The following is an 18,226-nucleotide window of genomic DNA, read 5'->3' as shown; positions in this document are numbered from 1 at the left end:
TAACCATATGATGTAGACAAGCCACATACTAGCACCAAATATTAATATTTTGCAGATGAGACTTGAGAGAGGCCCAAGGAGATTAGCTTATAAGTGGCAGGGGAAGGATTTCTGCCTGGGCTGTGTAATTTATAATCCACTATTCTTTATTGCTCTCATTGGTTTAGTATTTTTAAAATATGTTCAAGCCTCTTTGGATATACTAAGCCAGTGGTAGACAAACGGTGGCTCGTGAGCCACATGCGGCTCTTTGGCCCCTTGAGTGTGGCTCTTCCTCAAAATACCACGGCCTAGGCGAGTCTATTTTGAAGAAGTGGTGTTAGAAGAAGTTTAAGTTTAAAAAATGTGGCTCTGAAAAGAAATTTCAATTGTTGTACTGTAGATATTTGGCTCTGTTGACTAATGAGTTTGCCGACCACTGTACTAAGCTTACGTTTACTTGTTACCAAGATTGCTTGGTAACAAGGTTTAATATTTATACTTTTGGTATACTAAGAGCACCTACTAAGACCAGCACCATCGAAAGACTGCCAGTCCTGGACTTTCATTAGGATACCAGTTCCTATGCCAGTTTTAGCGTTTAGGGAGGCTGTCTCAGAAAGGGCTGCTGCTTAGTTATCTTGGCCTCATTTTTTTTTAACTTCTGATCAGAAAGCTAATGAAAGGGAACTTGATTAGTTAGCATTCTCGTCCACTTGAAATATAACTGAAATATAGCAGGGATATAAATAAGGTAGTGATCATAAATAAGGAAGTTTAGGACAGCACTAAGAGAGAAGTCTCTGATAACTACCCAAGACAGTCATGAACATTGGAGCTAGCAGACTTTGTCAGCTAACGCTTCTTCCTGATCAGGCCCGAGACTCTCTGAGGGCAGTAACATCAATGAACAAAAAGCCATTTGGAAAACCCTTTGTTTTTGCAGGCAAGAAACTACATTCAGTCTTTGACCCAGATGCCGAAGATGAACTTTGCAAATGTGTTTATTGGTGCCAACCCCTTGGGTAAGTTGACTGTGTCCTCATGTCATGGATATGAAATTGGTTATGACCAAGTTAGGGATTTGAAGTCTGTGACTTGCTCTCAGCTGCTGTCATTTCTTACCCAGGCTGAGGGGAAGAGCAACAGACGGTGTTGTGGGCCCCGGCGCTCCCCGCCGTGTGCCCCGCTCACCTGTACCCTCAGGTGCTGCAGGCCTGTCATCCTCCCGCACTTTTCCCTTCCCCTCTTCTGCTCCTCAGAGACTTAGCCTTTCTTACTGGAGCGCATTTGCCACCTCAGGCTTTAAGGAATGGCCCCATTTTCCTGCCACCATCACTTCCAGGACCCTTGGCAAAGGGACGTAACGGGCAGCTGCAGGATGTATACTGCCCTGGCTAAAGAAGGAGCTGCCTTATTCCCTAAAGCTGGGGGCGATGTGTGCTTCAGTGGCCCCTGCAGGTGGCCTCGTCTGAGGCTCTAGCACCCTGACTCAGGGCACAGTGGACAGTGGCGGACGTAGAGAGCTCAGACCTGAGGGGAGCGAGGAGAGCCTATGATGGTGGTGTAATCAACCTTCTCGCTTTTCTCAAAAGTGTATGGTGGGTCACCCTGCTCAAGGGTCCCAGCAGCTGTGCTTCAGGGTTGGAATGAGGCTGAGAGGTTTTACCTTTGAAATACCCCATCGTCATGGTTGTTGACTGCAGTCTCGGTGTCACTGTGGTCATTCTCAAGGTCGCACAGGTGCTCTTGCTCTGAAGTGTTGGGCAATCGCTGGTGAGTTACGTCCGCCCTGGAGGTGGAGGGTTCGTCAGGTCTCAGCTGGTCACGCTTCCAGGAACAAATCCACAGACTCTCGGGGGCGTGCAAAATTCTTGGGTTGGTTTAGGTTGGCATCTGCCCTGCTGTGCTCTCATTGGCTGTCTCTGACTTATCTGAGCTGTATTGTCTAGTTCAGGGATCTGTGAGGCGCTCTCTTAGTTGTAAATACTCCAAGAATTTGGGAGATGATGTTGTATACTGGTAGCTTTCTTGTCTGTCATTCTGTTCTGGGTGTTTTTTCATCACATCGGTTCATGTTTCAGACCTGGCAGTGCTTACTTTGACTTCCTGTTCTCTGACTCCGATGTGTTTATTCATTTTTCTGGGGGAGGGGGGAGTTGTGTGACCAGCAGCTTATTTAAGTCACATGCATCCGATAGGTGTCCCCTTCTCTGGAATCAAAACATGTAAACATTCAAAAGGACTAGACACCACGTAGCACTGCAGACTGCAAGTGAGGTGCGTGGAGGCGTTAGGCCATCTGCTCGCACTGCGGTTCCGGGAACCTCAGCCCGACGCCCTGCCAGGCGCTGATGCCATACAGTCTCTTCTTGCAGACGTCTGAGAACATGGCGTTACTGACCAGGAACCTGTGCCCAGCTGTTAGCTGAGCAGGAATGTAAATATTGACACCTGTTGTGTCAGTCACTGACTTCCTGTTTCACATTACCCTCCAAACACGAATCACAACTGAAACTGCCCTTAGATGTAGTGAGTGTGTTTGTATCTGCCCAGATCTTAGAGGGCCCTTTTTCTCACCCCTGACTGTGTTCCTTGTCAGGGGCTTGTTTGCAGGACATGGTACTCTTTACCTCGGGTGGCAAAGACCATATGCTTCAAACAACAGCTGATGCAGTTTATTTTTTTCTAAGAAGAGAAGAAGGACGTATATCCAGGCATTTCTCCCAAGGCTTTAAGTGTAAACTGAGCCTGAATCAACACATAAGTATTCACCTTGTTTTCTATCCCTTGAAATCAAATTCTTTGGTTTCTTTGGAAGGCTACAGAATGGGGTCTTTCACCCCCTCGGTGTACCCAGCAGTAACCTCTTCAGGAAGCTGTTCTCTTCACACCCCAACCCCGCCCCCTTGCGCAGTGAAGGAACTGTCAGTAATTTGCAAAGCCTCAGAAGCCTGGTTTCACAGGGGGTGCCTGTGATCATGCAGTGTTTGTCCTGCATCCTCTGAAACTCAGCACACCCCCATTTGACAGAGTTAGAAAATCACCATTGTGTGACCCTACTGAAATAACTGCTGTGAAGAAAAATCAGGGGCTGCTGGAGCCTTAAGTGAAAGGACCGGAGGCTATTCATGTGGTTTCAAAGAGCCCCGCAGATCACTTGCTTAGGGCAAAAAAAGAACAACCCTGTGACCAAATTTAGCATCATTCATAACAGGACAGATGCCTTGCTGCTCCTTCAGGTCCACATTCTTACCTAATTGTTAGATCTAACATGGTTTTCAGGGGAATCACAGGGTAGAAGAAAACACGGGTGTAGATTCATGATGGACATTCTTAGGACAACTGGGCTGTCTGAATAGGAAAAGGGAGAATTAGTTTCTCTAACTAGGTCTAAGATAATAGGTAAGATATTTTGAGAAGAATATTTAAAGAAACCCAATCAAATGCAATGTGTGGCCCTTAATTGGTCCTGGTTTGAACAAGGTGGGTGTAAAAGACAACGGGATAATCGGAGAAATTCTAACTTGAACTGGATGTTAGATATTTGGAAATTATTTGTTTGTCAGGTGTGATAGTTTTATGATTGTATAGGAAGATGTTTTTATGCGGAAATATTTAGCTTAAAGTATCACATGTATAATTTTATTTTAAAAAGGGGGCAGCAAAAAATAGAAATAAAGACATACAAAATGTTAATTGTTGGATGTGGGTGGTCAACCTGAGTATTCACTGCATTGTTTTGTTATATTGAAAATTTTAAAAATAAAATATCACTTTATCCGGATACCCTGTCTCTCACCCACATACCCGTGTAAAGAAAGCTCTCATTCTGTCCATTGTTTGAAGACCCGTTAGATGAATAGTCATTTGTCTTACATTAGTAAATAAATAGTGAGGGGGATGAAAACGTTGAAAAATTAAAAACTAGCCCTACTTACCTCCTCTAGAACCCTTTGGTTTTAGGCTTTCGTTTTGACACAGTTGGACTACAGTGGTAACAGTTTGGCACGGACATTCCACAGAATGTCTGCTTGTTCAAATGGAATCTGTTATTTTTTTTTTAATTCTTCAGTAACATATTCTTTAAAAATAATACAGAATACACACACGAGAGAAAAGTGAAAATATGTCCTGGAGCCGACGCTCTGGAGGAGAATTCTTTGTGTGGGCTTGAAGGGTCAAAGCTGTGTGTTTGCTTAGTAAGGCATAACTTTTGCTAACATGTTAAAAATTAAAACTTTTCTTTTTTTGTGGACTAACAGCTGTCGACTTGCTGGAGAAGATGCTTGTACTGGACTCGGACAAGAGGATCACGGCAGCCCAAGCGCTCGCGCATGACTACTTTGCTCAGTACCACGATCCTGATGACGAGCCCGTGGCGGACCCTTACGACCAGTCCTTTGAGAGCCGGGACCTACTTATCGATGAGTGGAAAAGTAAGGCACAGAGGCAGCACTGACACCTGCCTGACAGCTTGGTCTGACAATCCTTCCTCGGTGAGCCGCTCACCAAAAGCTGTGCCCAGGAGAATAAGATGCCTGGCTGTCAGCAGCTCGCTAAAACTGTGGTCGAGGCCTCGCCCAGAGTGAGTGCCTCTGTCGGAAGCGTGAAGGGGTGACACTCTCCGAGCTGGGAGACCCTCACGTTTGCTCTGATTTTGCGTGCAGCCCCTCACACCTGCCTCGGTCTCTGAGGTTCTCAGAATCTTTTTCTTTACAGCATTTCTCTGAGATGAGTAAAGGAAGGAGATTTTTACAGTTTTATACTTGATACAATTGGGACAAAATATCTTACCTCTTACCTTAGACCTAGTTAGGGACACAGCCGGAAATGGAACCCATGCCTAATCTCATTCTTTCCATAAAACACGAATTCGGAACTCCAGGTAACTGCCCAAAGCCAGGCTTTCCTGCTGCTGGAGCTTGTTTGTGGGGCTGCTCCGTTATTCTTGAGCTCCAGGAGGAGGCACTGAGCGATGAAAGAAACAAGGAAGATGGGTTTAGATATGTGTCCTTGAACTTCTGGGCAGTCACATGATCCATTGGGATCCCACACAAGCAGTGATGGTTACTTGGAGGGTCCCTCACAGCACTAGCCAGGAGAGGCAGGGAGGCTCTGCGCTCAGAACTCACCTGGGCTTTTCTTCCCAATCCCTAGGCCTGACCTACGATGAAGTCGTCAGCTTTGTGCCTCCGCCCCTTGACCAAGAAGAGATGGAATCCTGAGCACCTGGTTTCTGTTCTGCTGATCCCACTTCACTGTGAGGGGAAGGCCTTTTCACGGGAACTCTCCAAATCTCATTCAAGTGCCTCCTGTTGCGAAGATCTCCTCCATGGTGGAAGAGGGGTGTGTGCGTGCACGCATGTGTGTTAGTGTGTGTGTCTGTCTTTGTGGGAGGGTAAGAGACTATGAGCAGCAAACTGCGATCACAGTGACTCCGTGGCGTTCCAGATACCCCGTGGCAGCCTCTGCTCGCGCTTCTTCGTGAGTCGGCTCAGGATTGTTCAGTGCAAAGTAAAAAATATTCAGTGTCCTACATCCCAGTCATGCTTTCACTATTTTGGCCTCTCCTGTGGGCCCACCTTCACCACAGTGGCACAGAGAAGGCTCTCCCCTTCTGGCTGCTTCAGCTCTGGAGCCGTCCTCAGGATGCGTACAGCCAAAAGGACCAACTGGCTCTGTGCACTAGTCTAAGAACTCGCTCTGTACCATTCTCAGAACGCAGCAGGTGTATCTGGGACTCTAAATATGTTTGTGCCTTAAAAGGGGAGAAGAGAGTGCGGCAGTTGAAGTTCTGAGCCAGGCAAGTAGTCAGCTGGGTGAATGACCTTGTGAAACAGCCTTCAGAGGCCCCGTGTGCATGTGTGGGCATGCGTGTATGTGCTTCTTGCTAGACCCTGGGTGTTGTGCCATTTCTCTGCTTGCCCCCCTTCAGTGCAGAGGTTTCTTGAGTGTTGGACCCAGTCGCCAGAGGCTGGCTCTTGCTGTCTGTGGACGTCCTGTGTGCTCTTTCTTCCTAGCAGAGTGATGATGTCTTGCACGCCTTGCTGTTTCAGCATGCACAGCTGCTTGCCCTGTTTTTTGGGGGATGCCCTGGTGCCAGGCAAGTGGGCCAGTGAGGACTTCTTGGAAGTTCAGAACTCATGTCACCTTGGCTGATGCTACGGGCAGGTGACATCTTCTCCTCAGCCCCCAGTGCTATTTTGTGTTGAACACAATTGATACTCCAGGTGCTTTTGATGCGAAAATTATGAAGAAATGGAACAGATGGATATATAGCATTTTCTTTCCTGCCATCTGATTTTCAAGAAACTATTTTTTGGGGAGCCATCATGGGAAAGTTGGGGCTTTTCCCAGGAAACCTCAGCCTTTGGAAACAAGTCATTCTCTCCCCTCCCAATAACCAGTGCTAAGAAATGCCGAAATCAAAGTGAAAAATAAACGCTCATGAAGCCAGAACTCCTTTCTCTATTTTTGTCTAAATATGGTTATTTTTCTAAAAAAGTAATGAGGTGTCTTTTCCACCTTCTTTGGGGTCTTCTTGGCAGCATAACGTTGGCTTCTTGGTCTCAGTTTAGGGAGAAATGAATTTTGTATTTTGCAGGAATCCTTTGAGAATGTGATTCCTTTGATGGGGAGAAAGGGCAAATTATTGTAATATTTTGTATTTTCAACTTTATAAAGATGAAATATCCTCAGGGGTGGAGAAGAGTCGTTTTCATAATTTTCTGAATTTCAGACATCTTGTGCTACGTTAGGGCCCAGGTATTTAAACCTTTTGTGAAATGAGAAAGTGTAAGGCCACTTGCAGGGTTGGCCATGTGACAAAATCTCTCACTGGCGCGAGGTGTTTCCATTTCTGTCACAGTGCAGTGACTGTGCACTCCAGGAGGACAGTGTAAGGCCGCATCAGCCGGAGCGAGGGAACGAGGCAGCTCATGGTGGTCATGCCACACCCAGGATTGTCCCCTCTCTAAGGACAATGAATGCAAAGGCCTCATCTCCTTGGCATGCAGTTCAAATCCTCACGGCCCACGGCAGGGTGAATTTTGTCAGCGTGTTGGGTTGTATGTGCTAGTGTGATTTCCTCCCACGTGCTGCTCTGCATACCTTCCCGTCCAGGTCTCTGCAGGTGTTAGGAGCTGAGCGGCCTGGGGCAGGGCTCCTGTGTCTTGAAAATTATGCTCCCATCTCCTGACTTCTCTGAGCAGAACTCAGAAGAGAGAATGAGGGAAACTGCTATTTTATTTGTACTCATGAACTTGGCTGTAATCAGTTATACCATATAGGATGTCAGACAATACCACTGGTCAAAATAAAGCCTATTTTTAAAATTTAGTGAGTTTCTCAATTTTATTGCATTTCTCTCTTGATCATTTTTATTTAATGCTCAATATAGCTTTATATCAATGTTCTTTCAGCTATGGCCTGGCATATGCTTCTGACAGATCTTAATATTACTCCTAAAATTTAAAAAAAAAAACATTTATAGAGCGCCTCGGTTGTACATTTATGGTGAAGCAGATCTGAGTCTTTGAAGCGAATGGGTAAAGCAAAGAACAGATAAACAAGGTATAAGCAGGCAGGTGCTATGCGTATCGCCCTTGGTCGTCAGAGTAGCCTGGGACAGGGTCTGATACCACGGCCCAGGGGCCAAATCCACTAAAAATGGTTTTTACATTTTTAAATGGTTGAAAGAAGAACAGTGTTTTTGTAGCATGTGAGAAATAATGTAAATTCAAATTTCAATGCCAATAAACAACCTTTTATTAGAACACAGTCACACATTGGGTTAAGTGTTGTCTGTGGCTGCCTTTGGGGCTGCCGTGACAGCTGAATGTGCTTACAAAGTCTAAACTACTTACACTTTTACAGAAAAAGTTGTCCAACCCCTGGCCCAGGATTTCCATTTCCTCATTTGTAAAATGAAGTTTTTTAAAGTAGGTGTTTGGGTTTTGTTAGGTTTGACATTCTAAGACTATCCATAGAAAGTATATTTTTATTTTCAAATTTCCAGAGAGAAGGTTGCCTGGTACCTGTATATACATTGATTATAGACTTTTAAACAAATGTATTTTATGACTCTTATGTATGGCCCTTGACAATATTCTTCAGAACATCAGAGGATTTAAAGGGCCCGAGTTCTCACAGCTGTTTTTAGGGTATGTGTTGGTTGCTTCCTTCTCAGTGGCTGGGCATGCTGGCAGGTGCCCCAGGGTGGGTTGTGCTGTCCTGTGTCATCTGGTTCCTGCTGGTCTTCAGGGATGGTGGCAGTTATAGAAGGCAAACCCAGCACAGGCTGTTTTCTTCATCCTGTTCTGTTTTCTGTGGCTTCTTAAAGGGCTCAAAGAAAAGGCGCCCGTTTGTCACATGTACTACATCAGCCCCCGTAAGGACCAGGCAGTTACAGGAAATGTTTTGCCTTCACACACTAGACATGAGCGCCAACACAACCTTCCTTCTAGGCTTCTGAGAGTGGAGGCCTCTTCAGCTTAAGAAGAGAGTTGGCGCCAGAAGAAACTCACCTAAATGAATCCACATAGAAATGAGGACCAAAATTTTATAGTATGTGGGGGCAGGAAGAAGAAGTCTGCTTGGGACTTTTACCATGAAACCAAAATTATAAAAGCAAAGTCATAATTTCAAATATCCTATACTAGAGGCCCGATGCACGAAGATTCATGCAAGAATGGGCCTTCCTTTCCCTGGCTGCTGGCACCGCCTTCGTTCCGGCTGGAGCCACCTTTTTGCTCTGGCCCGGAGTCGCCTTTCTGCCTTCCCACGCTGCCCCGAGTCCCGGAGCAGGTGGGGCGGCGCAGAACACCTGCATCCAACGATGCAAGCATCCTGTCCCACCCCTGCCACTCGGTGCCTGCGTATGCAAATTAACCTACCATCTTTGTTGGGTTAATTCACATACTCCTGATTGGCTGGCGGGCGTTGCGAAGGTATGGTCAATTTGCATCTTACTCTTTTATTAGTGTAGATAATAAAAGCGTAATATGCAAATCGACCAAATGGCAGAAAGATCGGTCGCTATGATACGCATTGACCACCAGAGAGCAGATGCTCAATGCAGGAGCTGCCCCCTGGTGGTCAGTGAGCTCCCACAAGGGGGAGTGCCGCTCAGCCAGAAGCCAGGCTCATAGCTGGCAAGCGCAGCAGCAATGGCGGGAGCTAATCCCGCCTCTGCTGCAGGTGGGCAGTAAGGAGTGAGGGGTCCCGGACTGTGAGAGCCCCAGACTGCAAGAGGGATGTCTGACTGCTGGCTTAGGCCCCCCTCTGGGGGATCGGGCCTAAGCCGGCAGTTGGACATCCCCTGAGGGGTCCCAGACTGGGCACCCTAGCCCCCACAACCCCTACCCCCCCGCCCCCCCGTGCACGAATCTCATGCACCGGGCCTCTAGTATTCTTATAATGAACAAAGAATGAACCAAGTGTTAGGTTTTAAAGTGAAATTGTGTTTAGTATCCCACAATATCCTTCCCATTTTACTTTTGCAGCATAATCTTAGGTAATTTTTGCAAAAATATTTGAGGTCTTCTCAGTTTTCCTAAGGACCTCAGTCTTGATAGTCACATAGTTCTTTTTTTTTAATTTAATAAATCTTTATTGTTCAGATTATTACAATTGTTCCTCTTCCCCCCACCCCCCATAGCTCCCCTCCACCCGGTTCCCACCCCACTCTCTGCCCTTACGTCCCCCGCATTGTCCTCATCCATAGGTGTACGATTTTTGTCCAATCTCTTCCCGCACCCCCCACACCCCTTTCCCCCTGAGAATTGTCAGTTCACTCCCTTTCTATGCTCCTGATTCTATTATATTCACCAGTTTATTCTGTTCATCAGATTTTTTATTCACTTGATTTTTAGATTCACTTGTTGATAGACATGTATTTGTTGTTCATGATTTTTATCTTTACCTTTTTCTTCTTCCTCTTCTTAAAAAATACCTTTCAGCATTTCATATAATACTGGTTTGGTGGTGATGAACTCCTTTAGCTTTTTCTTATCTGTGAAGCTCTTTATCTGCCCTTCAATTCTGAATGATAGCTTTGCTGGGTAGAGTAACTTGGTTGTAGGTTCTTGCTATTCATCACTTTGAATATTTCTTGCCACTCCTGTCTGGCCTGCATAGTTTCTGTTGAGAAATCAGCTGACAATCGTATGGGTGCTCCCTTGTAGGTAATTAACTGTTTTTCTCTTGCTGCTTTTAATATTCTCTCTTTGTCTTTTGCTCTTGGCATTTTAATTATGATGTGTCTTGGTGTGGTCCTCTTTGGATTCCTTTTGTTTGGGGTTCTGTGCGCTTCCTGGACTTGTAAGTCTATTTCTTTCACCAGGTGGGGGAAGTTTTCTGTCATTATTTCTTCCAATAGGTTTTCAGTATCTTGCTCTCTCTCTTCTTCTGGCACCCCCATAATTCGGATGTTGGTACACTTGAGGTTGTCCCAGAGGCTCCTTACACTATCTTCAAGTTTTTGGATTCTTTTTTCTTTTTGCTTTTCCGGTTGAGTGTTTTTTGCTTCTTTGATTTCAATTCTTTGACTTGATTCTTGCGTTCCTCTAGTCTGCTGTTGTGTCTCTGTATAATATTTTTTATTTTAGTCAGTGTATGTTTAATTTCTAGTTGGTCCTTTTTCATATCTTCGAGGGTCTTGCTAAATTTATCAGCCTTTTCTAGGATATTCTTGAAAAGCCTTATAATCATGGTTTTGAATTCTATATCCAGTCGTTTGTTTTCCTCCATTTCTTCCCTTTGTGATCTGTTTCTTTGTCTCCGCATTTTGGCTGCTTCCCTGAGTTGGTAGGGTAGCTTTGTGTGCTAGGTTTCCTATATGGCCCAGTGGATCGGCCTCCCCAGTTACCTGAGGTGAACACTCTTGGTGCACCCCTTTGTGGACTATGTGTACAGCCTTGTTGTAGTTAAGTCTTGATTGTTGTTATATCACTGGGAGGAATTTACCTCCAGGCCAGTTGGCTGTGAGGATCAGCTGTGTCTACGCTGGGAGAACTTACGTGCTGGAGACACCCTTATGAGACAAGACCTGCAAAACTGCAAAAGCCTCTGTGCTCAGCTTGGATGGGGTGGAGTCTCAGGGTGGAGGAGACAGCCTTGGCTTCCTGTCAGCCCTGCCCTATGAGGCCCCTGGGTCTCAGTGTCCCTCAGTAATCACTGCAAGCACCTCTGAGAGAAAGCCACTCGAGTTTCGCCTGCTGCCAGACAGACCAGTTTCTCCCCGAATGAGTCTGGTTCACAGAAACTTGCCCAGAACTGGAGTTCAGCGCAGTCAGGAGCTTCCGTCTCCCACCCGTCTTAGAAAGCCAGCCGTGCACTCAGCAGTCAGTCCTCTCTGTGCGCGTGCGCCTCCAGACCTCTGCCTTCCGCAGCTCCCCTGAGTCTCAGTGTGCTTTCTCTTTTCCTGACAGTCCAGATTTCCCCCGAATGCATCTGGGTTCCCAGAGTCTCGCCCAGGAATGGAGTTCAGCGCAGTCGGGAGCTTCCATCTCCCTCCCACTTGGGAAAGCCAGCCACGCACTCAGCCGCCCGTGCACTCAGCCGCCTGTCCTCTCCGCACACGCGTCTCTGTACCTCAGCCTTTTGCAGCTCCTCTGAGTCTCAATGTGCTTTCCTCTTTCCTTCTAGTTGTATAATTTCCACTCAGCCAGCTTTCCTGTGGTTCTGGATGGTGTCCGTTTTGTCTTTATTTGTAGTTTTGATACTGTTGTGCGAGGCAGCAGTTTAGGTGTTTACCTATGCCACCATCTTGGTTTCTCCTCGTTCTTTTTTATTGGCATCTATTGGTGATCACTTTATCACCTTTCCCTTCAGTAACTTGAGTCTGCCAAGTCCACATCTTTCAGTGGCTTTGCTTGATATTTGAGCAGTGTTCCAGCATTGTTTATAAAAAGTTCATCAAATCCACCATCTCTACTAAATTTGTAACTATTGCAATTAATTATATGTGTATCATTTGCCATATGCTTACAATGTAACCAGTTAGAGACTAATGGAGGACAAGACTGGAAAGGGTAGGATAGGCACTCTGGATTCCCAGGCTTGTGAACAAGGAGGGACTGGCTTGATGAGACCATTCAGCAGTGTGTTTTCTTGTGATGACTTTCACAGGGACTTGGCTAATGAGTATGTGAGGAATAGCCAAGACCCTTCTTATTGCTAATACAGATGTTTGAATATACATTCCCTTTGACTTAGCATTTGCTAGTACACTTCTCAGAACTTAGAGGGCTCCTAAGTGTACAAAGAAAACAGGAAAAGGTTAATCAGTGTTATGTTCTTTGTAATAGCAAAACATTGGCAGTGAGCCACACATCTGTCAGTGAGGACTTGATTGATCTGTACAGTGGAAACCATAGAGCTGGGCATGGATATGTGTGCAAGATGGGTGAGGAGTGAGAGACAATAAGTGGCAAAGGATAGCATACCGCCGCCCATTCTGTACTGATGGTGATACATATGGTTAGGAAAACCCTAGAGCAGTGGTCGGCAAACTCATTAGTCAAGAGAGCCAAATATCAACAGTACAACGATTGAAATTTCTTTTGAGAGCCAAATTTTTTAAACTTAAACTTCTTCTAACGCCACTTCTTCCAAATAGACTCGCCCAGGCCGTGGTATTTTGTGGAAGAGCCACCCTCAAGGGGCCAAAGAACCGCATGTGGCTCGCGAGCCGCAGTTTGGCAACCACGGCCCTAAAAGAACACACACCAAACTCCGCAATCACCTCCAGGTAGTGGGATGACAGGTGGCTCTAACAAGTTTTTTGTTTTGTTTTTGTTTTTTACCTTTTTATTGAGTTCAGAGAAGAAGGGAGAGGGAGAGATAGAAACATCAATGATGAGAGAGAATCGCTGCACGCGCCCCCCGCCCCCAACTGGGGATCGAGTCCACAACCCAGGCATGTGCCCTTGACTGAAATCGAACCCGGGACCCTTCAGTCTGCAGGCCAACACACTATCCACTGAGCCAAACCAGCAAGGGCTTGTTTTGTAATGTTTTTGTTTGTTTGTTTGAAATAAATCTTTATTCAGATTATTACAATTGTTTCTCCTTTTTCCCCCCATAGCTCCCCTCCACCTGGTTCCCACCCCACCTTCTGCCCTTACCTCCCCCCCACCACTGTCCTCATCCATAGGTGTATGATTTTTGTCCAGTCTCTTCCTAAACACCCCCATACCCCTTTCCCCCTGAGAATTATCAGTCCACTCCCTTTCTATGCCCCTGATTCTATTATATTCACCAGATTATTCTGTTCCTCAGGTTTTTAATTTACTTGATTTTTAGGTTCACTTGTTGAGAGATATGTATTTGTTGTTCCTAATTTTTATCTTTACTTTTTTCTTCTTCCTCTTCTTAAAGAATACCTTTCAGCATTTCATATAATACTGGTTTGGTGGTGATGAACTCCTTTAGCTTTTTTTTTTATCTGTGAAGCTCTTTATCTGACCTTCAATTCTGAATGATAGCTTTGCTGGGTAGAGTAACTTGGTTGTAGGTTCTTGCTATTCATCACTTTGAATATTTCTTGCCACTCCCATCTGGCCTGCATAGTTTCTGTTGAGAAATCAGCTGACAATCGTATGGGTGCTCCCTTGTAGGTAATTAACTGTTTTTCTCTTGCTGCTTTTAATATTCTCTCTTTGTCTTTTGCTCTTGGCATTTTAATGATGATGTGTCTTGGTGTGGTCCTCTTTGGATTCCTTTTGTTTGGGGTTCTGTGCACTTCCTGGACTTGTAAGTCTATTTCTTTCACCAGGTGGGGGAAGTTTTCGGTCATTATTTCTTCAAATAGGTTTTCAGTATCTTGCTCTCTCTCTTCTTCTGGCACCCCCATAATTCTGATGTTGGTACGCTTGAAGTTGTCCCAGAGTCTTCTTACACTATCTTCAACTTTTTGGATTTTATTTTCTTTTTGCTTTTTCGGTTGAGTGTTTTTTGCTTCTTTGTATTTCAATTCTTTGACTTGATTCTTGTGTTCCTCTAGTCTGTTGTTGGGTCTCTGTATAATATTTTTTTATTTCAGTCAGTGTATGTTTAATTTCTAGTTGGTCCTTTTTCATATCTTCGAGGGTCTCGTTATATTTATCGGCCTTTTCTAGGATATTCTTGAAAAGCCTTATAACCGTGGTTCTGAATTCTATATCCAGTTGTTAGTTTTCCTCCATTTCTTTCGTTTGTGATCTGTTTCTTTGACGCCGCATTTTCACTGCTTCCCTGAGTTGGTAGGGTAGCTTTGTGTGCTAGGTTTCCTATATGGCCCAGTGGGTCGCCCTCTCCAGTTAACCTGAGGTGAACACTCTTGGTGCACCCCTTTGTGGATTGTGTGTACAGCCTTGTTGTAGTTAAGTCTTGATTGTTGTTGGTATCACTGGGAGGAATTTACCTCCAGGCCAGTTGGCTGTAAGGATCAGCTGTGTCTATGCTGGAGAAGTTCGGTGCTGGAGACAGCCTTATAGGATTAGACTTGCCAAATTGCAATAGCCTCTGTGCTCAGCTTGGATGGGGTGGAGTCTCAGGGCGGAGCAGACAGTCTTGGCTTCCAGTCAGCCTTGCCCTTGCGCGTGTGCGCGCCTGCAGACCTCTGCCTTCCCCGGCTCCCGAGTATCTGCCCGAGAGTCCAGTTTCCCCCCACAAGAGCGTGGGTCCCCAGGGGCTCGCCTGGAGCTGGGGCTCAGTGCAGTCAGAACTGGGGCTCAGTGCAGTCAGGAGCTTCTGACTCCCTTCTACTAGGGAAAGCCTGTGGCAACCTCCGCAGCTTTTGTGCACACTGGCGCGCGCGCCTCCAGAACCCTGCCTGCCGGGGCTCCCCCGGGTCTCCCCCGGGTCTCCGAGTCTCCGGGTGCCTTTCTCTCTACCTTACAGTCTAGACTCCCCCTGTATGAGCCTGGGTCCACGGCATTCCGCCCGGGACTGGGGTTCAGTGCAGTCAGAACTGGGGTTCAGTGCGGTCAGGGGCTTCCTTCCCCCTTCTGCCAGAGAAAGTCAGCCAGGCTCTCAGCCACCCTTCCTCTCTGCGCGCACAAAGACCCTTTGCCGTACCTCCAATTCTCTGTGAGCTTTTCTCTTTCCTTCTAGTTGTAGAATTTTCACTCAGCCAGCTTTCCTGTGGTTCTGGATGGTATCTGATCTGTCTTTTAGTTGTAGTTTTGAAATTGTTGTGCGAGGCAGCAGTTTAGGTGCTTACCTATGCCGCCATCTTGGTTTCTCCTGTTTTGTAATGTTTTAATTGATTTCAGAGAGAGGAAGGGAGAGGAAGACAGAGATAGAAACATCAACGATGGGAGAGAATCATTGATCAGCTGCCTCCTGCATACCCGCTACTGGGGATCGAGTCCAAACCCTCGGCATGTGCCCTGACCAGGAATCAAACCCATGACCTGGTTCATGGGTTGATGCTCAACCACTGAGCCACACGGCCGGGCGTGACTAACTTTGTACAATTTCTGTTATGTTTGCTTTTTTTAAAACAGTAACTTTTTAAATTTTATTTTTCAATTACAGTTGACACTCAGTATTATTGTGTATTAGCTTCAGGTGTACAGCATAGGGTTAGACAGTCATATACTTTACAAAGTGTCCATCGGCTTTTCCAGGGCCCACCTGGTACTGTACATCAAGCATGTCAAACTCGTGGGCCTCATGCAGCCCACAATGAATACTTTTGCGGCGCAGCCAATAGAACGGTATGTAAGAAATGTTTTTGTTTGTTTGGGGGTTTTTTTTAGTTTTTTTTTTTTTAGGGAGCGTGGAAGAGAGAGGGAAAGACAGAGTAAACATTGGTGTGAGAGACAACTGGTTGCCTCTTGCACGAGCCCGGACCAGGGCCAGGGCTGGGGAGGAGCCTGCAATCAAGGTACGTGCCCTGGACCAGTATCGAACCCGGGACCCTTTGATCCACAGGCCGAAGCTCTATTCAATGAGCCAAACTGGCTAGGGCTGTAAGAAACGTTTTAATAAAAATTTTGTAGCTTAATTTTTAAAATATCCTCTTACACATACTTATTAATAACGAACTACAACAGTCGCTAATGACCGATTACTATAATCGTGTTGCATTCATTTCCCTTACGCGCAGGCGCACCATTTCTCTCCACTAATACTAGCAGCGAATATTTTATGTTATTGGTGACTCATTTATTTCAGCCCTTTGTATTCAGCATGTTTTTATCGAAATAAACTTATGTTTCTATGAAAATTGAAGCTTTTGTGGGTTTTTGTGTGGGTTTGAAGCCACACAGAAACTTAAACCTTGTTTATTTGGCCCGTGTTAGCCTTTGAGTTTGACGTGCTTGCCATACATAGTTATTATAATAATTTTTTTTTAAATCAAAATGTATTTTGATGAGAAAGACTTTTACAGCCTGTGTGACCTGGGGAACCATTCCCCAAATTCCATTTTGCCAAGGCAAGAGCCCCCCTCTTCAGGACAGGACACTTGCTGGAAAGGCTCCCCCCAGCTGCTGGGCCTCGGGCGAGCAGAGTGCCCCACAGCTTTGCCGCAGGGTTCTGTCCTGGGGCAGGGCTTGGTGGTTTCTTCCCCAGGAGGAGAGGGTGTTTCATGCATCTGAAGCAGGATTTTTCAGCCCTAGCCCTATTGACATCCTGAGCCAGATAACCCTTTGCTGTGGGGCCGTCCTGTGCATTGTAGGATGTTAAGCAGCATCTCTATCTTTCACTCGCAAGATGACAGTAGCACACATACCCTCTCCCAGTTTGGACACCCACTGTCTCCAGACATTGCCACGAACCACCGGTCTGAAGCTTGAGGCAGCCCCAGTCTTGCAGAATACCAAAGCCTCTTTTCTTGAAAGAATTGAAGGTTAACACGTACTAATGTGTCATCACTTCATGAAATGGTTTGGTCTCTTGAAGGGAAGCACAAACAGGAAAGGCCTTTTTAAAGACCTGAATATATCCTTTCTGGGGGAAAGGAAGATATTAGATACTCGGCAGTTCAGAAGCAAGTATATTCAATACTGGCTTAAGGCTATCCCATGTCTAAAAAAAACACGAGGTGGGTGTTGAGTGAATAAAGTTATCCTTTGTTCAGAAGGTCATTATCCACAAACAAAATTGAGTGAGTACGCTGGGGTATGGCTGCAAGATTTCTGAGAGAGGCAGGTGATGAGTTACAGTGGAAAGAATACTGGGTGGTGGTTTTTAAATATTTTTATTGAATTTAGAGATGGAGAGGGAGAGAGAAAAATCGATATGAGAATGGAAGATTGATGGCTGCCTTCTGCACACCCCCTACTGGGAATCGAACCCAAAACCCGGGCATGTGCCCTGACCAGGAATCAAACTAGCAACCTTTCCATGCACAAGGCGATGCCTAACCAACTAAGCTACACTGGCCAGGGCAAGAATACTGGGTTTGAAGCCACACAGACCTGGGTTCAAATCCTGGCTCTAGCCTTTATCAGGTATATGACCCTGGGATAACAGATTCTAGCTTTCACGTCATCGCAAAGATTAAATGAAATACCAGACCTCCATGTGCCTGCTGTGTTGTAGACACAAGATACTGACGGGTTTACCTCTCCCCTGAGTTGACCTTGGGCACTGAGGCTGTCCTGTTGGAGTGTGGTGTTCTGTCCCTGGGACCTGTGAGTTTCTAGAACCAACGTGGAGGAGAGCTCCGGGAGACGAGAGCGGCGCAGGGCGGGCTCCAGTGCAGGTTCTAGAGAACTCATCATTGAGCTGGAGCCTGTGGTCTGAGTGCCCACGTCAGTGGGATACTGTTGGCTGCAAACCTATTTGATTAATTCAGTTTTTTAAATGTGCTGCTTATTTTTAAAAAATTGATTTTAGAAAGAGAGGAAGGGTGAGAGAAACATCGATTAGTTGCCTCCCATACACGCCCCTACCAGGGATCAAACCCACAACTCTTTGGTGCACGGGACGATGCTACAACCAACGGAGCCACCCCAGCCAGGGCATAAAGAATGTGCTGTGTTTAGAAGTCACCAAGTAGTTAAGAGAGGAAGTAACCTTAAGTCCAACTTTGCAATCCTATATATATCGCCACCTTGTAGTGTCATTTGGGGGGAAAAACATGTATGTAAAACCACATGGCCAGTCTCACCCCTTGACAAAGGCCAACAGTTCTCAACTCTATGAGATGCAACAGCTTTCGTATAACTAATAGTTTGCAGTATGCCTTTCATGATCCTGAAGTGAAATTCACAGGTAGCATACAGATACACATACCATTTCAAAGAAA

General features: G+C 45.8%; 1 protein-coding gene across 3 annotated transcripts in view; it reads left to right on the top strand.

Annotated features, from left to right (window-relative positions):
• MAPK14 (mitogen-activated protein kinase 14) overlaps positions 1-7,320 on the top strand; it is a 64,874-nt gene extending 57,554 nt beyond the window's left edge. For 2 of the 3 annotated variants that reach the window (XM_080664960.1, XM_080664961.1), the window contains exons 10-12: positions 926-1,004; positions 4,245-4,418; positions 5,140-7,320. In XM_080664960.1, the coding sequence (XP_080521086.1) occupies positions 926-1,004; positions 4,245-4,418; positions 5,140-5,207 (321 nt within the window). In that variant the 3' untranslated portion in view covers positions 5,208-7,320. The remainder of the gene's footprint in view (positions 1-925; positions 1,005-4,244; positions 4,419-5,139) is intronic. The other variant, XM_080664962.1, reaches the window with a different exon arrangement.
• The last annotated feature ends 10,906 nt before the right edge of the window (positions 7,321-18,226 follow it).

The sequence above is a fragment of the Plecotus auritus genome (genome assembly GCF_963455305.1).
Source record: "Plecotus auritus genome assembly, chromosome: 4".
Classification (NCBI taxonomy): Eukaryota; Metazoa; Chordata; class Mammalia; order Chiroptera; family Vespertilionidae; genus Plecotus; species Plecotus auritus.
The sequence above is the reverse complement of the archived record's forward strand: the minus strand, read 5'-3'. Positions and strand labels throughout refer to the sequence as shown.